This window comes from Acanthochromis polyacanthus, chromosome 23, assembly GCF_021347895.1.
Source record: "Acanthochromis polyacanthus isolate Apoly-LR-REF ecotype Palm Island chromosome 23, KAUST_Apoly_ChrSc, whole genome shotgun sequence".
NCBI classification, from domain to species: domain Eukaryota; kingdom Metazoa; phylum Chordata; class Actinopteri; family Pomacentridae; genus Acanthochromis; species Acanthochromis polyacanthus.
This window is the reverse complement of record NC_067135.1, coordinates 4024715-4044777: the sequence shown is the minus strand read 5'-3', so window position 1 is coordinate 4044777 and position 20063 is coordinate 4024715. Positions and strand designations below refer to the sequence as shown.

At 40.9% G+C, this 20063-nt stretch overlaps 1 protein-coding gene across 2 annotated transcripts; it reads left to right on the top strand.

Annotated features, from left to right (window-relative positions):
• The first annotated feature begins 1000 nt into the window (after positions 1 to 1000).
• Positions 1001 to 18707, top strand: kiaa0232 (KIAA0232 ortholog). 2 transcript variants are annotated; one of them, XM_022209861.2, is made up of 8 exons: positions 1001 to 1292; positions 4383 to 4965; positions 5360 to 5500; positions 7623 to 7692; positions 7795 to 7882; positions 8046 to 11433; positions 11610 to 11718; positions 15465 to 18707. In XM_022209861.2, exons 2-8 carry the CDS (start codon positions 4729 to 4731, stop codon positions 15479 to 15481), a joined length of 4050 nt encoding a protein of 1349 aa, XP_022065553.2. In that variant the 5' UTR covers positions 1001 to 1292; positions 4383 to 4728; the 3' UTR covers positions 15482 to 18707. The 2 variants fall into 2 exon arrangements, with proteins under 2 accessions (XP_022065553.2, XP_051799633.1); XM_051943673.1 differs by lacking the exons at positions 1001 to 1292; positions 4383 to 4965; positions 5360 to 5500 and adding an exon at positions 6688 to 6812.
• The last annotated feature ends 1356 nt before the right edge of the window (positions 18708 to 20063 follow it).

Genomic DNA, 20063 nt, shown 5'->3' with positions numbered 1-20063 from the left:
AAAGGGTTGGCGGTTCAAGTTACGAGGCCTCCGTGTGCAACTTTCTTTGCTCTAGAGGAGTAGTGGTGCTATGAATAGTCCTTGGTAGTAATAGTAAAACCGCAGTAGTAGTAGTAGTAGTAACTATAGAGGTATGCTAATGGGAAAAAGATCAATTTGAGGCAAACTTCCAAGAATACGTGAGCAAATAATAAAGATTAAAAGGTCCCAGTGGTGCTAAATTAGCACAAGTTAAAGTAATCAGTACCTCGGAGAGAACTTTTTCTGACTCTGACAGGTGTTGTCTTTGCAGTTCTGCCTCAGTAGACACATTGTCTATGCGGTAAATAAGGACAATTATGAATTTGTGTGGCCAGCAGCTGCCCGATCTCCCACTACTGATTCAAAGAAGAGGCGTCTGTACTGAATAATTAGTCTAAAAATGTGTCAGATATGCAGATTATAAGACCCAGACATGTCTGCTAATAATTAAACATATGGTGACATCACAGAAAAGGGAATATAAGGTCAAATTCGGTTTGCTTTGGCAAGACTATAAATAAAAGAATGCCATTTTAAATCTACAACGTATGAAAAATATCACTGTTGTGGTTTTATATTTCATTTAGAAATGTGGTGATTATGTGTAGCAGGCGCTGATTAAATATTCTCAGTTGGTTTCTTGCTTTGTATGAAAAAAATACATAATATAGTGTAAATAAATTTAATTTAAATGTTGTATTGTTTTGTAATTCATTGGAGACAAAAAGTTTGAACAAGAGTTTGTCTGTGTCTTGTTGTTGTTGTTGTTGTTGTTGTTTTTTACAAATCCTACAGAAACCAACTGAGAATATTTAATCATTTATTTAATTTTCAGTCTTTAAGTCTTTTATTTTACTTTAGCACAAATAAAGAGAGTACTAGTTGGGCTTCTGATGCAATACCCCAGCGGAGGAATCAAACCTATACGAGCAGTACGGCAGAGGTTTGCCTTGTTGCCTGGATACGAACGCGGAGGGTGGCGCATTCGGCAGTCCTTCTCTCCAGTGTAACTGGCCGTTGAGGGGCGGACATTGTGGCTCCGCGTAACATGCGCCGTCGCCGAGTGACCTTTCTCCAGCTTGAGCCCGAATGTTGCCTGTTTCCCCGTAGCCGTCGACGGAGCGACTAGACGTGAAAACAGCGCCATTTCTGTCGGCGTCCATGATACGCGATGCTACCGCAGCGGATTCCAGAGCTCGAGCTCGGAACGGCAGCGGGAGAGAAATAGCCGCTCCCCTTTCGCTGCTTCTCTCTACTTCAGACCACGGCAGGTAAGTAAAACCGGCTGTAAGTTTTCTTTTTCGCTGTCGCATTGTGGCACTTAAGCCCCCTTGTTTGGCTGTTTAACGTTTAGTCGGCTCGCTGTTTCGCTGAGTGACGATATGGCGCACATTTTTGAAGGGAAAACGTCTTCCAGTCCCTCTGGTAGCCTACCGGGCAGCCGCTCCTCCTCCCCCTCGGTCACAACAACAAGCGTAGCTACGTGAAAGCTAACATTAGCCGATCGTTGTTTGCAGTTTGACTCGGACAACTCTGCTGTATTGTGTTGACTTTTGCCATTTCCGTGTGCCGTGCTTCCTAATAAAACTTTAGCCTAACGTTTGCGGTTTGCTAGCCACCGTTTTTGACGCTCTAATTTCACCCTACAGAAGCAACCCCCGTTCACCTGCCTCTCTCTCAAACTAACATTAGTTATCGCGATCACACTAGTTAACCGAAATGTATTGTCTTTACGCAATGGTGCATGCTCGGTAACTGTAAAAAAATAACAATAAAACGACTGTGACAGAAAGGGAACAGCTGTCGGGCAGCTAGCCTGGTTAACTTAGCCCATTAGCTAAAGGTCGGTAGTCCGGCTAACCTTGCTCTTTGACTACCAAGTGACGCTAATATCACAAGTCACGGCGACGGTAGTTAACACTATATCTGCTACCAAAATCACAAATCTATTCGTACGTTAGCACAGCAATGACATTACTATTTAATCTCAGATATTGCCGCACTCCATAGCACAGCGGCGTTGCGTTAACGCCGGAAATATTTGCACAAAGTTGCGAAGTAAGACAGATTACTCGCAATTTAATGGTGCACATTCGGCGTTAAAAATTTCTTACCATGTCAGAGGGATCGCTTTAGTTATAAAAGAGTGTTGGATAAAGTTAGTATGTTGTCAGTGCGGTCAGTTAGCTAGCAGCCGGGGCTAATGTGCAGACGAGAAACAGCTGGGTTTGTAGACACTGGTCAGCCATATTTAGATATTATCCAGCTTGCTCATCTTTCATCTGCGTCGAATTGACTGAGTATTGTTCTTCATAAGGGTGCTGGCAGCTGAAATTGTTTGGTGGTCCACTGTAAAAGCTTGTTGTCTTACCATTTTGAGAGCTCTAACGGGTAACTTATAATATGCCACTGTTGAATGACGAGCAGGCCGACCAATCAAATCGGTGCAGCCTCCATTTGCTCTCCTAATCCACTGCTGCCATATGAAACACATGCACTTGACGACGAGCTTTTCCACCTAGAATTTGCATGTTTTGTCATTGGCACTTTTCCAGAACAGTTTTTGATTGTATCACACTCAATAAAACGCATATTTGCTCCCTGTTTTCAGAGCCTTTCTGTCACGTATTTTAAAGAGACTTTGCCAAAAGTCACCTTTTCTGTCTCTTAGTTCTTTTGATGCATTTCCTCTAACAGAAATGGCATTACACATACAGACTTAACCCTCCTGTTGTCTTCATTTCTGGGCACAAAAAATAATTTTCTTGTCTGAAAAAAATTAAAAAAAACTGCAAAAATTTTTTTCTGAAAACTTGCAAAACCTTTCGGAAGAAATTCCAATAAATCCTTAAAAGTTTTTTTTTTTTTTAAAGAAAAATCCCCCAAATTTGGCAATATTTGTAAATATTGTCAAAAAATGAGTAAAAATCTTCCCAAAAAAATCCTAAAAATATCTAAAGTGATTACATATGTATCAGTAAAACTTCTGTTTTCTTTAAGAACATTCAGAAAAAAAGTAACCAAAATCCAGTGAATTGATTTTGGTTATTTTTTTTCTCCTGAATGTTCTTAAAGAAGCATTTTTTGTCATGTCTTTTTTTTCCTCCAAAAAATATTCAAATATTTCCCCAAAAGGTTGAAAATGTGGACACGACAAGTTTCACTGTGAAAATATACATTTTTTCCACATGTTTAAGCTTTAAAACGGGTCAGTTTTGACTTGCAGGACAACACAAGGGTTAAATAGCACAAACATTTGACATGCCAAGTTTTGTAAAAGTTCACTGCTACTGCATGGAAATGCACATTTTGATTGTTTTAAAGCCAAGCTTCTGATTGTTGTACTGTAGTGCTAACATTTGCCTTAATAAATTAGTCCCCGTTTCTTTTCTTTAAAAGTCATGGAAAGTATAATTTCCATTCCTAAAAACAGTTACCTTGTGCTGTCATGTCTTTGTAACATACACAGTCAGCCAAAATAATGTATATACACATCAGGAAAAGAAAAACGCCTGTAGAATTTTACTTATGGAGGACCCTAAAGGATGTTGTGTATTGCAGGAAACCAACTACATTGGTGGCTCTTAATTGAAAATGCGTGTGCGGCAATCCCATTGGACACTTTAGCCAACATTACCCATGCAATAGTTCGCAGTACACATAAATGCTTGGAAACCAATGGCCACCGCTTTGAGCACCTCTTGTAATTGTAGAGGCCAAAATTACCTTGTATTAACCCTCGTGTCATCCTGCAGGTCACAATTGAACCGTTTTCAAGTTTGAAAATGTAGAATATTCACAAAAAAATCAACTAAAATCCAGTGAAATTTCCCAGGATTTTGGTTGATTTTTTTTTTTGTGAATGTTCTTAAAGAAAATATTTGAAGTTTTACTGATATATATGTAATCATTTTAGATATTTTTACGATTTTTTGGGGGAAGATTTTTACTAATTTTTTTTTGAAAATATTTACAAGAATTTTCTTGTCAAATTTGGGGGATTATTTTCAAAATAAAACTTAAGGGAAACGTTTAAGGAATTGTTGGGACTTTCTTCCTGAAGGTTTTGAAAATTTTAAGAAATTTGGGGAATTTTTTTGCTGAATTTTTGGATTTTTTCAGACAAAGAAACAATATTTTTTGGTGACCATAAAGGAGGACAACAGGAGGGTTAATCTCGTGATGTCTCAATAAATTTGGTATTGAAATATTTATGCGAGTTTTTCTTTTCCTGATGTCTGTATACATTTTTTTTGGGCTGACTCTGTATAAAGAGGCCTTGTTTTGTGGCTCTGCTTGCTTGCGTTCAACATTGAAAATATTTCAGAGAAACTGATGCATGTTTATTTGCTCTGTTTCAGGTTGTGCCGGTGAAGTAAGACGTAGCCCCAAAATGGACCCCTCTGACTGAGACGCAAACACGTCTTGTGTTTTGCTCAGCAGCTGAGATCAATCAGCAGCATAAGCCATGCCTGACGAGTAAAACCCCCCCACCCCTTTTTGCTCAAAGCAATAAAAAAAACAAAAAAACCATCCTACATGCCTCCCCATGTAGAGCCCCTTCAGTGCGTCCTGCTGGAGTGACAGCCCCCTCTTCCAGATAGGTTCTGCCTTGTCCTCCCTCTGTACCCTCCTCCACCGACCACCCTACAGTAACTACTCATCACAATGCTGCTCTACCTGAGAATGGCCAACACCTGAGGTCCCATGCGTCCAGTGAGCACCGATCCAAACGGTCCTGCTCCTCCTGAAAACCTCTCTTGCCCCTACCCCCTTGTGGGCCCCCTGCCTGCCTCAGAGATGTCTCTGCTCCAGTCGCTGGGGCCAGTGCAAAGCTGGCTCGGCCAGGAGCTTGAGAAGTGCGGGATCGACGCCATGATTTACACCCGCTACGTCCTCAGCCTCCTCCTGCACGATAGTTACGACTACGATCTGCAGGACCAGGTGGGCTCCCGACGCTTTTCACTTCTTTCTGTTCGAGTCAGAAAATCATTGTTTGTTTGTGTTATGTGTTGTCAAATGTGTGGGCAGTGGGCTTTATTCAGAAGAGGAAGTTGCTGTGGGAATATAATGGCCTCGTTAGAGGAAGATATCAATTTGCCAGGAGAGGTTAACAATGGGGCTTTTCTTCCACATCATGGCACTTGTGCCAGTAACTAATTCCTCTTTGATTTCTGTCATTTGCTGTTGCATGTTTTGATATGCAGTTCATGATGTTTGTGTATCATTTAATAGGAATTATAATACTGTATGTGCAGCATTTATATTGTATAGTTTTCCCCCATTTAATACCAGTTTGTCCCTTTGTTACTGACCTTCTGTGGTTTGTGTCTGGAAGGAAAATGACATCTTCTTGGGATGGGAGAAGGGAACTGGGAAGAAATGGGGCAAGAGTAAGAAGAAAGGAGGGACCGACCTGAGTCTCGAGGAAATGAAGAAGCAAGCTGCCGTGCAATGCCTCCGATCTGCATCTGATGAGGTAAGCACCGTCCTACTGGATGTTTGTAATTCAGTAATTCTCGAGGTATTTGTGAGGAGTAATGCTAGTCGGGTTATATTTTATCCTTGTGGGTGGCAAAAGAATCATTAACATGAATCACTGACTCAGCTTTGTGAAACCTTTGAATGAAAAACCAGCTGTGGACCAAACGGATAACTAATTTAAATCCAGCCGGCTAGTTGCTTATATAAATTTGTGATTCCAGAAAAATATTTTGATTAACAAGTTGCTATTTACTTTAACCTCCGCTTAAAACAATTCAAGCATGTCTAATTCCCGCTCCCACGTTCTCTGAGAGGTTGTGTCCTGCCGAGTAGAGAGAGTCAGTCTGACAAATACTGTACATGGGCTACTTCAGGAAAACTTCAGGAAACACCAGGGGAAAAAAAACACTGGTGGCAGCAACTTGATGATTACACTGTAAGCAGCTGCACAGCTGCATTTTTCCAGATGTGAAATACACAGATGTTTATTGTGACTTGACAAATAGGCATGGGTTTTCACATGTTTACGATTGGGTCTGTAAGTTCATTAAAATAGGCACAAATCAACATTTTTCTGTGATTGGGGGCTACTTTTTCCTCACTTGCTTGCTAGTCCATATCCTCGTGGAAAGCCCTGTGAACACAACAAGGCACGGTGAGGTAATTTGTCTAATTATATTAGGAATTTGTGACTGTAGTATTCCTTGTTGCTTGTTAAGGGGCAGCCATGCAGATCCTAATTGCATGAATCACGTTGGATAGGCAGAAAATAAAGTTTTGTCAGCGTGGGGAGCCTGAACATTATTTGCTGCAACCTTATTTGAGTGCCACACCTCCAGTTGCTCTTCATCTGAAGGTTATGTTGAGGCCAGCAGTTCATTTTTCTTTTAACATAAAATAATGCTGCTCTGACTGATCATGAATGACCTTCAAAAGCAATGTCATTTGTGTGTAAGCATTTTATGTATGAATTTTATTCCATGTCAGAGTTGGACGGGGGATAAACAAGAGAAATTCTGCTGACATTTCTATCCAGCTGTAGTAACGGGGTTGTGTTTTGGTGGAGAATGACACAACGTAAAAAGCTAGAGGCAGCGAGGGGGAAGGGTCTGCAAGGCAAAGAGGAGGAGTGTTGAGCTCCTCTCCGGGGACTGGACTCTGCGCTCTATTTTTTAACCAGCACACGCTGCACGGGATTGCAGCAGTGAGCAGCAGAGTCGGTCGGCTGTCAGCTGACCGGCATTAGCAAAATGATGCAAGAGGAAACACGGGGTCGAAGAAAACTTTGCTTTTCATGAGGTGGCATGGTAAGGAATGTTGTTTTCTGGACAAGTGAGGAGGAAGTGAAGAGTGTGGCAGCGGGAACAGCTTTGTTGTGATTTATTTGAGGGTATTTGCCTTGACGGTGACTGCTTAGTGCGGGGTAGTGTTTCAACGTGGTTCTCTTGTTTGTTCCAAACCCGTGTTTTTCACAGATTGTATACTTCAATTTAAGATTACAGTAAGTTAATAGTACATGTAGTAAATGTTCACTGTTACGAGCAGCGTGAGGCACTCACTCGTGCTATTGCTTAGCCATTTATTTATTTATTTTTCAAGCATTTCTGCACCACAGCTAAATATAGCACAGTCATGGCTGAGCATGCCTAAGCTCTCACAAGTCAGCTGGCTTGAGTTGTGTCAACCCCGTGCCTTTCATTCTTTCTTCTGGTTCACGTTAGGGGTCAGAGTGGCTGTTTGGAACGCTGCATTCTTACCTAAGGCGACAGGACGTTTCAACATCAGTCATGGTTGTTTTTTGGAGTTGGAAAGACAAGTGGTTCTTTTGTCATCATTAGACCAAACAGATTTTGAGGGATACTGCAAAACATCCTGCTTGAAACGCCCGGGTACAGTTTAGTTAAATTAGAGTCATTAAGATGTTACATTTTTTAATTTCATTGCTGGGAATACAATTTTTGGTAAATGCTGTAGGTTTGTATGCTTGCCATATTTACAAGTACGTGTACACATCATGTAATCAAAGTGACATCTGTAGTCCAGAGTTTTTAGTTGGCTAACAGCCGATTGTTTAAGTCGTATCTAACATCTTTGTCTTGTCTTTGTCTTTTGTGCAGAACTCTGGAATTGAGAGCCTGGTTGAAGAGCTTTGCTCTAAACTAAAGGACATCCAGAACAAACAGAAAGGTTTGATCTCTTTAAATCAGATTTAGATTATTTTGATCTCGGTATTAGAAATGAGTTGAGTGATAACTGTTCAAACATTTTGTCATTCACTGTCTTTCACAGAGGAAAAACAGATTCAAAAGAAATCTGATGGCTCTCAGTCTCCTCCAGAGCGAGCTGAGTCCCCCTCTTCAAAGGACCAGGTGGAAATGTAAGCTGTAAATGTGAAAATATGGACGTATTGTACTTACAAGTTTGTCTGTTCAGAACAACATGTCTGCATAGCACACCCATATTCATTTGTTTATTTAAACTATACTCCTATGAATGTATTTAAATGAGGTTTTCTCTCTCTCTGTCTCTTGTGACTACAGGTATTATGAAGCCTTTCCTCCTTTGTCAGAGAAACCTGTTTGTCTCCAAGAGATCATGACGGTGTGGAACAAGGCTAAGGCCTGCGCATATTCAAGTTCATCATCCTCAGCAGCCCCACAAACCAGCACAGACACCTCTTCTCCCAAAGATTGCAACAGTGAAGGTGAGGCTGCAAAGGAACGAAACCTCGAGGCATGTGGTACCATCACGACAGCGACCAACGAAAGAGGACAGCAACGGCGAAGCAAGAAGGAGAAAGAAAACAGATACCATGGTGGTGCAGCAGCAGAGGAGAAATCCACTGTCCATTCTAAGAGACAGATCAGACACAGATCGGAGGGCAAATACCGACCCAGATCCTGGTCTTCTGGCTCTAGTGAGGCAGGCTCGAGCTCAAGTGGGAACCAGGGTGACTCCAAGTCATCCAGAAGCAAGACAGTTAGAGTAAGGCACAAATCCAGGGAGGCTGCAAAAAATAAGAGAACACGCAACAGTGGGCAGGTGAAGCTTCAGGTGAAGGTTATCGACAAAGAGGAGCGAAGAAACACAGGAGGGAGCAGTAGCAGTGCCACCGGCGGTGCTGCCAAACAACCACAGCTTTACAAAAAGGGGAAGAGACCGCTGAAGGAGATTCGTAAAGATCCAGGCTGGGTGGAAGCAAAAGAGTCCGGAGTTGAAGCCAGAAACAAAAAGGAATACATGGAGGAGCCGCTTTGGTACACTGAGCCCATTACAGAATATTTTATACCTTTCAGCAGCAGACAAAGCAAGCTGGAAACAAAATATCGCAGCAAGGTGGACTCTCCTGATGGCTTTGCCATGTCAACCGACATGGACCGGCTGCCTGAGAGAATCCAGGGAATCTGCATTGCCAATGAGAACTACCAGAGAGCATACCTAGCAGCAGGCTCGTTTGTGGATGGGCACTTTGTGGAAGGGCCTGGCGAAGCAGAAGATGAAACTGCTGAACTCACTGGGACCTCAAGCTGCCCTCAGCCAGAGGATAGTAGAGATTTAGATGACAAGCATCTGTCTGAATTTACTCACTTCTATGAAGTAGATATTTATCAATCCATATTGGATACTAGTGCCTCAGACTCGATACAAGAGAGTCGGATCTTAAGCATGATTCGACAAAAAAGCAAAGAGCAAAGAGACATTGAGGCAGAATGTTGTTTAGTGTTAGATGGCCTTGAGCAGCAAGGGAAAAGTGCAATACGGGCAGACTCACAGGAAGCTTCGGGATCTGTTGGATTTTTAATGGAGGATCTTGAGAACATGGCTCAAGTGTGGGGATGTTATTCGCCATCTACTTCAGAAGATATAGATGGAGAAAGCTTCATTGGAGACTCTCCCATCCGGCTCTCCCCTCTTCTTGATAGTGTTTCATTCACCCTGAGCAAGCTATCTGGAAACCTGGAGGAGCCACCTGTTCCTGAAGCCACCAGTGAACCATCTGGTTTGAACTCATCCTGCTTCTCTCTTTTTGAGCTGCAGTATGACAGCCCCACTTTTCCTTTTCCCCGCGACTCACTCACCGTTGGTCACGAAAACAACACAGATTCTAGTAGCTGTCTCGACCCACATTCTAATAAACAGTCTCGTTTGCTAATATGGACCAAAAATAGTGCCTTTGACGAAACTGAACACTGTTCTAACCTATCAACACGAACTTGCAGTCCATGGTCACATTCAGAGGAGACTCGTTCAGACAACGAGCAAGGAAACGCTCCGGCTGAGGATGCTGCTCAAATTGGCAGTGATGAGATCGATTGTATAATGCCTCCTCTTTCTGGTACATATCTTGAGGATGAAATCTTGGACTTTTTGCAAGAAGACTCCGGTCGTAAGTGTGAGGAGGTCAGTGTTAGCACAGCATCCAATCAGACCTTCACCAAAAAATCTAAATTGGAGTCCATTTGTGGCATCGCATTGGAAGAGGATGAGAGTAAACAGTACAGCACTGGCATGTTTTCGGACAACACAAACCAACAGAGTGATGATTACAGCTCAGGGATTATAAAAGACATTTGGACTGCAATCGGTGATGGCAAATCTGTAATATCAAGGAAAAGAGCAGAAAAAACGAGCGAGGGGCTCTTCTCAGATGAGTCGGGCAGTTACTGCTGCAGCTGTCTCGAGGTGCAGGCAAAAGGTGTTCCAATTCAGGGACCTCAGAAAAAAGCAGTGCAGCGGTCAGAGTATCACCTTTGGGAAGGCAAGAAAGAAGAACAGGACTTAGCCAAAAACAAACTCTCCAAGGTAGATGGTGCTGGGGATTACATGACTCCGTCCAAGCCCTGGGACTTAAACTCCGACAAGGAGAGTACATCGTTCATCCTAGGAGGGGTGTACGGAGAGTTGAAGACACTAAGTGGTGATAAGAATTGGGCTGTCGTACCGCCAAGTGACACCCAAGATAGCCTGCTCCAGTGTGCCGCTGCAGCTGCATCTGCATCTGCTTCAAGCTCAGACATGCTCACCATCACTGGCACAGATGTGTTCATGAACAAGGGCAGCTGCTTTGCCCCCGGGCACAGGCCCCTGTGGAGGCCTCTTGTGTCCTTTGGGCAGGGTGACCAGGCCATTAGAGGAGGTGGAGATGGATTGAATAAGGGATTTTCTTTCATCTTCCATGAAGATTTGCTCGGATCTTACGGAGGCTTGCGCAGCGAGGAGCAAGGTTTAGAATACCCGTTTGCATCCTTCAACCTGAACAATCCCTTCTCTCAAGTCCTCCACGTTGAGTGTTCTTTCGAGCCTGAGGACATGGCTTCGTTCAGTCCAGGATTCAAGCCCAAATCCATTCTTTGCTCGGACTCTGAGAACGAAGCCTTCCACCCACGAATATATGGCATCAACCGGACGCAGTATCGGGCCATTCGCATTTCCCCCAGGACTCATTTCCGACCAATATCTGCCTCGGAGCTGTCTCCTGGTGGAGTGAGTGATTCAGAGGCTGAGACTGACAAAGAGGAGATGAGTTTTCCCGTCCTGGCGCCGGTGGACGTCTTTGATGACCCTCAGGCAGACCTCAAACCTCTGGAGGAGGATGCAGAATGTGAGGGTCCTTATTATGGGAAGTCAGAACTGGAATCTGGTAAATTCTTACCCAGATTAAAGAAGTCTGGCATGGAGAAGAGTGCCCAGACCTCTCTGGATTCACAGGAGGGCTCCAGTACCCTCCTGCCGATCGCTGAGCAAGAAATTTGCTTAGACTGCAAAACGGCAGCAGCTGCATCGAGTGCAGGTGGACAGACTGACGTCTCCGTTGGCAAGATTCAAAAAGACGAGTCTTCAGGAGAAAAACAGTCCTGCGTATGTTCACCAGCAGGTCAGATCCCGAAGTATGGGATTGCTTATGACTTTGTTGGAGATGTGCCAGAGGTAAGACTTTCTTTAAATAATGACTTAATACCATCAACTTGTTGTGTTCAATGTGTCAGTAAATGTAACCGTAAAGTATTTCTTATTCTGCTGTCTATGTGAAATGGTTTCCACCTGTGATGTCTGAGGTGACTGTTGCTGAAGTGCTCTAACCACTTCTCGTTTGTCTCGTTTAGTTCCCTCTGTTGAATATAAGTGGACAGGGAGGAACTGGCAACCAGCAAGATGAGTGCTGGTGGCAGAACACAATCTGTTCCCCCCTTTTCCCTGGATCTCAGTGTACAGGTAAACCAATGTTTGAAAACTTTTACAGTGTTTTGCTGCAGCACAACCAGCCTTTAATGATTATCTATTTTCTTCAGTTAGGGAGATGAGCAAAATCAACATTTTTTTTTTTGTCATTATGCAACACAGAACTCACTTATATCTATACGCCAGTCCCAAACTTAAAAAAGGTAATATGCATGTCTGTTTAAATGGAGTAAGGCCTGAAAACTTGTCCCAGACCATGCACTGATCACCTTCTCCAAACAATATTTTAAAAAATTTGCATGGGTGTATTGAAAAAACCCTTAATTTCATCTAATTTGCTTGGAGTTGTTGCTTAGATAATTTGTAATCTACTGCTTGGATATCTTTGAGTGATCTGCTGTAGGGTGTTGTGGTCATAGTTGAAAATTAGAGGCTGTGTCCTGCTTATCGCCAAACCTTCATGGCACAGCAGATCCACCATGATACTCCAATGTATATATACAGGGTGCCCCCCCCCCTCAAAAAAAAAAAATTATTTGAGACGTCCATATTGGAGAAGTGATACTTAATTAGATTTATGTTGGATGTACAGATTTCTACAGATTTCAAATGAAAAATAGTGATTTTTTTTTTTATAAAGTTTACCACTTCTTCTCAAACCGCTGGCTGTCCTGATCCTTTTTTCTGACACAAACAGCCTTCCTCTTGAAACTTCTTATGCCACGTCCAATTCTGCTTTCCTGTTCCTAACAAATTCATGTTACGCATTTACATTTGACTGAGTTTGAGCGTACTTCAATACACAAAACGCCTTTTCTGTTGCAGTGATTGGCATGTCTATTCCTGAAAGCAGGAAAATAAAAAAAATATTGCACTTTTTTGAGCAAAAAAACTTTAAACAAATTATTCGGTGATGAAATGATTTCAGATTTACTTAGTTGGACACAGAGCATAACTGGCCTTGTGTCTATAATTACGTTGGGCTTTCTCATTTTTCCTGAAACATGCTCGTCTCGCCTGGTCCCTTGAATGCTAAAGCACCTTTTGTGATCTTCAAAAACAAAAAAGTAGACCATTGTTTAGTGACCCAAAGTGCCAAAGATTAATGTAAAATGATCGGCCATTGACTGTGTGATTTCCTACTGTGTCACAATGCAAATTGTTACCCTTAAGATACCATTAAACCAACTTGAAAATGGCTACATGACAAAGGAGTCAGGTCTAAAATGAAATTTAAAAAATGATCCCAAAGTCCCAGTCCCATTTACTTGCGCCCCAGCTTATTTCAAATACGCTGCTGTTTGTGCAAAGTTAAAGCCTTCCAACTCCTCTACACATCTTGCCTTTCTCATCAGTCTTTCCGTTAATGAGGGGCCCCCTCATAACTGTTCTATCCAGTACAGGAATTTTGCTGGCAGTCTTTCCCAGCTTTGCACAGTCGGTATAGATTTCCCAGAATTCTCTGACAGGCTGTGTGGAGTTTCAACTCGCCGTTCCCATGCAGTGCTTTCAACATCAATAAGTTAAAATATGAAAGGTTGTAATTTTATGATGCCCATCTCCTTCGCTGTGCCAAAAATGATCAGTCGCTCGATTGTTCTTTTAGAAAACACGACCAGTTTCAATTATCTAAGCCTCAGTGAATCACATAGCAGTGTTGAATGTGTTACTTTGGGGCCTTTGAACTCATCGTCAACAAAGTCATGCTTGAAGTATTGATGTCCTAGACTCGGAGCGTCTATGGAGGCTTTCACAGTTGGTAGGATATTGGCAAAATAATAATCTGTCAGGGAAGAGATTGAGCTTGTTCATCACTGGCAGTTATTCTTTTTTACATTATTATATTATAGAGCATCGCAGTTTTAGATTCGTCATATCTTAATCGTGAAGGTTGGAACTTAACTGATGCAGTCCTGCTTTATTAGAGCTTAGACTGAATTCACTGGGAGCTTTTAGTTTGAAATTTTTTGAACAGCTTTCGATATAGGAGCTGTAGTCGGTGTCATAACCACCACTTTATTGTAAATATGTTGTACTGTCACTGAGTGAACGTCTGCTGTACTGCTCAGTTTTGTCAGTTATTGAGTGGTGATTAAACCTAGACGGTGACTTGTGTTGTTTGACATCTTGCTTTTCAATCGGTTTTCTCCAGGGGGATGTTGATGGCATTTACAGAGCCATTATCTGCACAAACTCGAAGGGTTTTAGAGATTGCAGTTAATCTGTTACCTCGGCACGCTGATGGCACAGAATGTTGCTTATACCACGCAGTGAACGGTTTTTAACGGTGAGATAAGCGCGCGTGTTCTCGACTTGATTGCGTTATCGCAGTGCTTTGTCATGGTGCTTTGCTGCTGTGTTAAACGAACAGCTGATCTGTAGTCGGAGCATTGACTGTGTTATGTAAGCGCAGTGGATTTCAAATTGACTGACACTTGGGTAGAGCTATTTGTTCTACCTGCCCTCTCGCAAAAGTCGGAGAACAATTTATCCCGTCCACCTCCTCAGGCTTTAATCATTTGAACTTTGTTTTACAACATCGATTGGTTTTGTGGCTGCTGTTTCTCCCATTTCCGTACGAGCTTGGTGCTTTTCTGTAGTCTTGATGTCGTTGGATGCAGTACTTTCACCATCACTTGGTTTAAAAGAAAATAAAGGCAGAGGGATGTGTGCTTTGACATTTCAGAGTCGTGCTAATATGTAGAATCGAGCCAAAGCGCATGAGTCATCTGTGACATAAGTTTGTATTAGACTTGTCTTGCCAATGTATTCTATAGGTCATGAAATATTAGGTGCTTTAATGTGCAATTTAAAAATGTATTTGGCATATTTTCTATTGGACGTTTTGGCTTTTGATACTTTCATCTGTCAGGCACTGGTTAATAGCCACATATTGCAGCTAATCTAAACTCGCATGTGACTTGTTCAAATAAAAAGTAGCAATTACCCCAATCCACTGGTCAAAGCATTTGTTCGGCAATCAAGCTGAAGTTTCTTATGACACAGAAAATGAAGGAAGACGGCTCTCAAATGGTGTTTTTCCACCAGCACCTACTCAGCTCGACTGTCCTCAGTTTAAGTGGTTTTCCATTACAGTTGAGTAGGTGGAGTCACAAAACGCTCCCCGTCTTCAAACATGGTCCCGAATACTGCAGCGGCGGAGTCGAGGCCACTCCTTCCTCCCGTTGCTCGCCAATCAGTGCCTGTAAATGGCGTCCATTTGGCTAAACCACGCCCAACACCTCCAGTTTGACCCACTGTGGCCGTTGTGGTTCTTGATTGACCGATTGTCACTTTTGAGCTTTTCCAGCTTCTCCCAACACGGCTTCATTGTCCTCCTGTGTCCGTGGGCAGCCATCCGCTTGGAGACCTCCTGTTATGCAGGGTGTATTTTCTGGTTGCGAGTCGCACTGTTCAGCTCCCTCTGTATTCTTTGGTCCACCACCAAAGACAGAAAAGTCTTAACCTCTTCGTTTGCCCGTGGTACAGGTGTCGTGAGTCGTCAATACTTGTCCAATCAGTGGCCTGCACTCTGTAGATGTCACATTATCGGCTCGATTCAGCTCGCTTGCAACCCCAGCTGAGTACTGAGTAGTGGAAAAGCATCACAACTCTAAAAATGGCTTCAAAGTGACATTAACAAGTTACAGTCTGGAGCTCTACAGATCCTTACTCAGTTTAAAAACTGAAAAATCCATCAGAGCCGTGGATAAAGTTGCAGCACAGACATTTTAGTGGTCAACAATCTAACGATTTTACCTGTTTTTTTTCCTCTACAGGGAGCAGCAACATTTGAATACTCCAGTTTTGCAGAGGACGCATGTCGCCGAGAGGAACCCTTCCTCTCCTTTTGTGACTGGACGTCTACCAGCAAAGATTCAGGGTCATCTCAGAGCTGGAAAACCTAAATGTAGGCTAATTTTCTGAGACACCCCCCTTTCAAAACCCCGACGCATAACCCCGTTGGTTTTCATTTACTAACTTAAAAACCTTGTGTAATCAACAATCAGATCAACAAAAAGCGAGTGAAAATAGGAAAACTCAAAAAATATGTTCTGTCTTTGAGTGATGCCATGTGCTGACATGCATTTTAGGCATTTTAGAATTTGTTTCAGTTGATTCTTCTGTACACTGGTCCTCATTCAAGTTTCACAGTTAGGTAGTAGGGACAATCTTCTATCCTCGTCAGTTTTGTTCCCGCCATTTTTGCTTTTGAACTAGGATTCTGGTAGTCGGTGGCGTCTGAATGGTTGTGCATGTGTGTTTGTCCAACCGGTCTCACTCCTCTTTTCTAGTTGAACCTAATGTTGTGTGAAACGACTGCTATCGCATCCTCTACTTTCCATCTGGTGTTCAGAAAGAAAAATATAAGGATGTTGAGATTTTTGAGTTGTGTAAGAATTTGCGAGTTTAATTTATATAGTTTGTTTGAACGACTTTCTGAATGTGAAGTAGAGAATGTGTGCAGCTTTCTTCTAAATATCCGTAAATTCCCCATGTGTGAAAAGTTATAAGTCTGATTTTTGAATGGTGATAGTCTTTCAAAAAGCTAGTAGTAAACTTAGTATGGTTTGTGAGGCTAAAATAAAAGCAACCTTTTAAAAATGAATAAAAAAAAACAAATCAAAAGGAGTTTTGTTGGCAAAAATACTAATAATCTACTTGAAAATGCAATGCTGTAAAAGAATTTGGGGAAATAAAAAAAAAAAGTTTGTGTTTTGAGGTAAAAAGACGTGACTACAGCCATTTCTGCAGACACCTGTGTTGCAACTGAATGAAACTTGTTTTATTTTTTTTTTTGTAATTTCTATGGTACAGACTATTGGTGCTATAAATATGTTCAAAAAAATCTTTTGAAGTTGCAGTTCCATAATATGGCAAGTAGATGGCATTAGCCTAGTTTTGTTTGTAGACCAGACAGTCGGACTCCATGAATACCTTTATTTTCTTTTTTTTTTTTTGCGAAAATTGTGAGGAGAAAACTTTTGCCTGATCTTGCTTAATGTGGCTTGGTTTTTATTTTACGGTAACCTCTTAGTTGTCAGGCCTGTAACAGCTCAAGCAGGCAGTTAAATCTCATATTTCCACACGTTATTTCAGTTTAAAAGCCCCCCCAAGCAGACTGCCCAAGCTGCAGTTATACAAATACACAACAAAACAAGTGGCGGGGCGAACGTCAAACCAAAAAAAATAGAGACGTAACTACACTAAGGTACACATGCTTTTTTTTTCTCCATATGAGGTGTGTTTTTATTTGTTGGTTTACAATATATCTTGTTGAAATACTGAGTAACGTCTCACTGAGTGTATGTGTGTGTGTAGGCGTAGAACTCGTGACGGCACTGGTTCAGAGTGAGTGTATTAGAACTTTATTTCAGAGAAAAGTGAACGTCTTTTGAGACATTCACAAAAATGCAAAATGCATTAGTGAAACCCCCCCCCCATCCTGACCGAATTAGGTCTAAAAATAAAAATAAAAAAAACCTGAGGTGTTGTTTACTAGGGCTGGCCAGAATAGCAGTTTCTGGGCTCGGATATTCGCCTCGATTAATGATGAATATTCGGTTTGGTTTGTAACGTCCGATAGCGGGGGACGGACGGAACGAACCGAACTTCTGGTGCGAATCGATGAGTCGAATACATGCGACATCGTACCAAACATTCAGATCTCAAAGTAAATAATCAGATGCCACCTTAGCGGCCGAATATTCAGATATCCGGGTGTTCTGGTCCAGCTCTATTGCTTTCTGACCCTGCTTGTGAGCTGTGCTTTGAAGATTCAATCCAGTCGAAGCAGATAAATGCGTTTCTTAAACCCTTCCTTCCTTCCTTCTGCTCCGACTTTTATTTTTTTATAGCGGCAGCGATATCACGCCACCAAACCGAAGCACAGACGGCTAAAACGATCCCTCTGTTAGCCGTTAGCGGACAGTTGAATAAATGTAATGCACTGTCGCAGGTGATGGTGTCTATTTCGGGCATGGCTTTTTTGGAAATGGCTTCCTCATTAGTAAACGCTGAGAAAAAAAAACAGAAAAAAGGACCCCCTCAAAAGGAGCTGAATGAACGGTACTCAACTTCAGGGTCTCGTCACCTTTCTTTGACAGTCATCGGACACTCAGGAATTTTTTAATACGAGCATACTGCATCCTCTACGCTCAGACCTGTGACAGTGCATTGATGCATTAATGTACAAACTTTTCTTTGATTGTAGAAGAGAAATTACCGGCAGGAAGTTGTTGTTAGCGAGCGAGCAGCAGAGGCGACTGTCGTTAATTTAGAGCTATAGTTTTTAGGGTAAAAAAAAACAAAACAAAAAGAACTAAGCCATTGTAGATTGCATAAGCAATGCGAAAGGGAATTCCCTGAGTCCTATGCAATACCTTGGCGCATGTACACACACACGTATGGAGGAAAGTCATTCAGTTAATTTTGCATGTGGATTACTTTTGAGTGAGACACCAGAGAGAAAGAAAGTATGGAATGTCTACAATAAAAAATACAGCATGCAAACATCACACTCCATCGTTTTAAGTTGGATTAAACGAAATATTTTGGTTTAAAAGAAAAATACGAGTGATTGAAATATGTTATATGATTCTGTGTGTGTGTGTGTGTGTGTGAGAGTGTGTGTGTCACAAAAAGCACTTACATGGGAGTAGAAAGGAACGCATCTCACCTTTCTCCATTTAACTCTTCCATTTTGATAGGCCGTGTTATTAAAAAAGAAGCTAAACATGATGAGAGAGTGCATACGGTGAGGGTGTGTGTGTGTTTGGAAAGACGCTGACGGGGTCGTTGCACTGTGGTCTGAAGAAAATACCCAGCACTGAGAACTTTCCTCGTCTTTTCATTCCCACCCAGATGATGCTCCTTCGCCCTCCCTCTCCTCCATGTTCCCCGATCCCATCTGTCCCGAGTAGCTGTGTTGTTCTAATTTCATGTACCCCCCCCCCCGAGTAAATTATTTTGTTTCATTGTGGATTTTCTTAACATCTAATAAAGGAATAAACCAAACCTCAGACCTGCGTCACTGTGCATCGTCTTTAAATGGTTTAAATTTGACCTCCCTGACCTCATGGTGGCACTAGAGAGCAGCTCTTTGAGGGTTTAGGTCACATCAGGTTGAGCTTATATTTTTGTGGACGTCCACAAGTGGTAGCTTTAAATATTTCAGGATGTTTCCTCTGAAAATTATTGTGTTGGAAGCTATATTTGGTGTACTTTAAGGTGGTCACTAGAGCATTTATATAGTACTGCATACATTGGAAATTAATGAAATAACAGGAAATAATATGCTTGAAATGAATTATTTGTGCTATTATTAAAACACTGAGAATATCTTGGAGGAGTGTATTAGTTTATGTATGTATGTACAGGTATAGCTGGGTAAAAAGAATGTAGTGTTTTAATTGAATTTATGAAGAGAGACACAGAAAAGAGATTTTTAATCTCAAAGGGCTTCCTGGTAAAATCAAGGTTAAAAAAAAGATTTTACTAATTATGAATTACATAAATTGCATAATGGCAAATATCTGGACAAAATGAATTTAGTGTTATATTTTAATTTGAAATTTATTTTAAAGGTGCATCTATATATCTAAACATACACAAATTATAAATTATATAATGATAAAATAAATATTTGCAGAAAAATTTAGTATATTTACATTTTATTTAAAAAATATATACACAAATTATCCATAATATAATCTTCTGAATATGACAAATATCTGAATAAAATTAATTTAGTGTTATATTTTAATTTAAAATTTATTTTTAAAGTGTATCTCTACAAGTGTAGCTACATGCAAGTTATCGATTATGTGATAAAAGAAATATCTGAAAAAGTTTAATTTAGTGTTATATTTTAATTTTATATTAAATGTATTTTATAGGTGCATCTGTATATCTAAATATAAATATACATAAATTATAAATTATATAATGATAAAATAAAAATCTACAGAAAAATTGTTGCATTTATATTTTATTTTAAAAAAATATAGGTGTACAGATACAGATATGTAGATATATACACTAATTCTACTTATGATAGAAATTACATAGACGGAAATATCGGAACAAAATTAGTGTTGTGTTTTAAAATTTACTTTAAAAGTGCATATATATATATATATATATATATATACATATATATATATATATGCAAGTGTAAATATACACAAATTATACATTATATAATGACAGAAGTATCTGTACAAAATGAATTTAGTGTTATATTTTAATTTTAAATTTATTTTCAGAGATCATCTATATATATGTACGTGTGTGTAGATAAACACAAATTATAAATAATATAATGATGACAGAAATATCTGGAATTTTCATTTGTTTTTTAGTGTTATACTTCAATT

Bases quoted from the DNA above. Each gene is read 5' to 3' on its own strand.
- kiaa0232 (XM_022209861.2), top strand. From the start codon at position 4,729: ATGCGTCCAGTGAGCACCGATCCAAACGGTCCTGCTCCTCCTGAAAAC. The intron at 5,501-7,622 runs GTAAGCACCGTC...TCTTTTGTGCAG, and splicing joins TCCGATCTGCATCTGATGAG to AACTCTGGAATTGAGAGCCT. The intron at 11,434-11,609 runs GTAAGACTTTCT...TGTCTCGTTTAG, and splicing joins TTGTTGGAGATGTGCCAGAG to TTCCCTCTGTTGAATATAAG.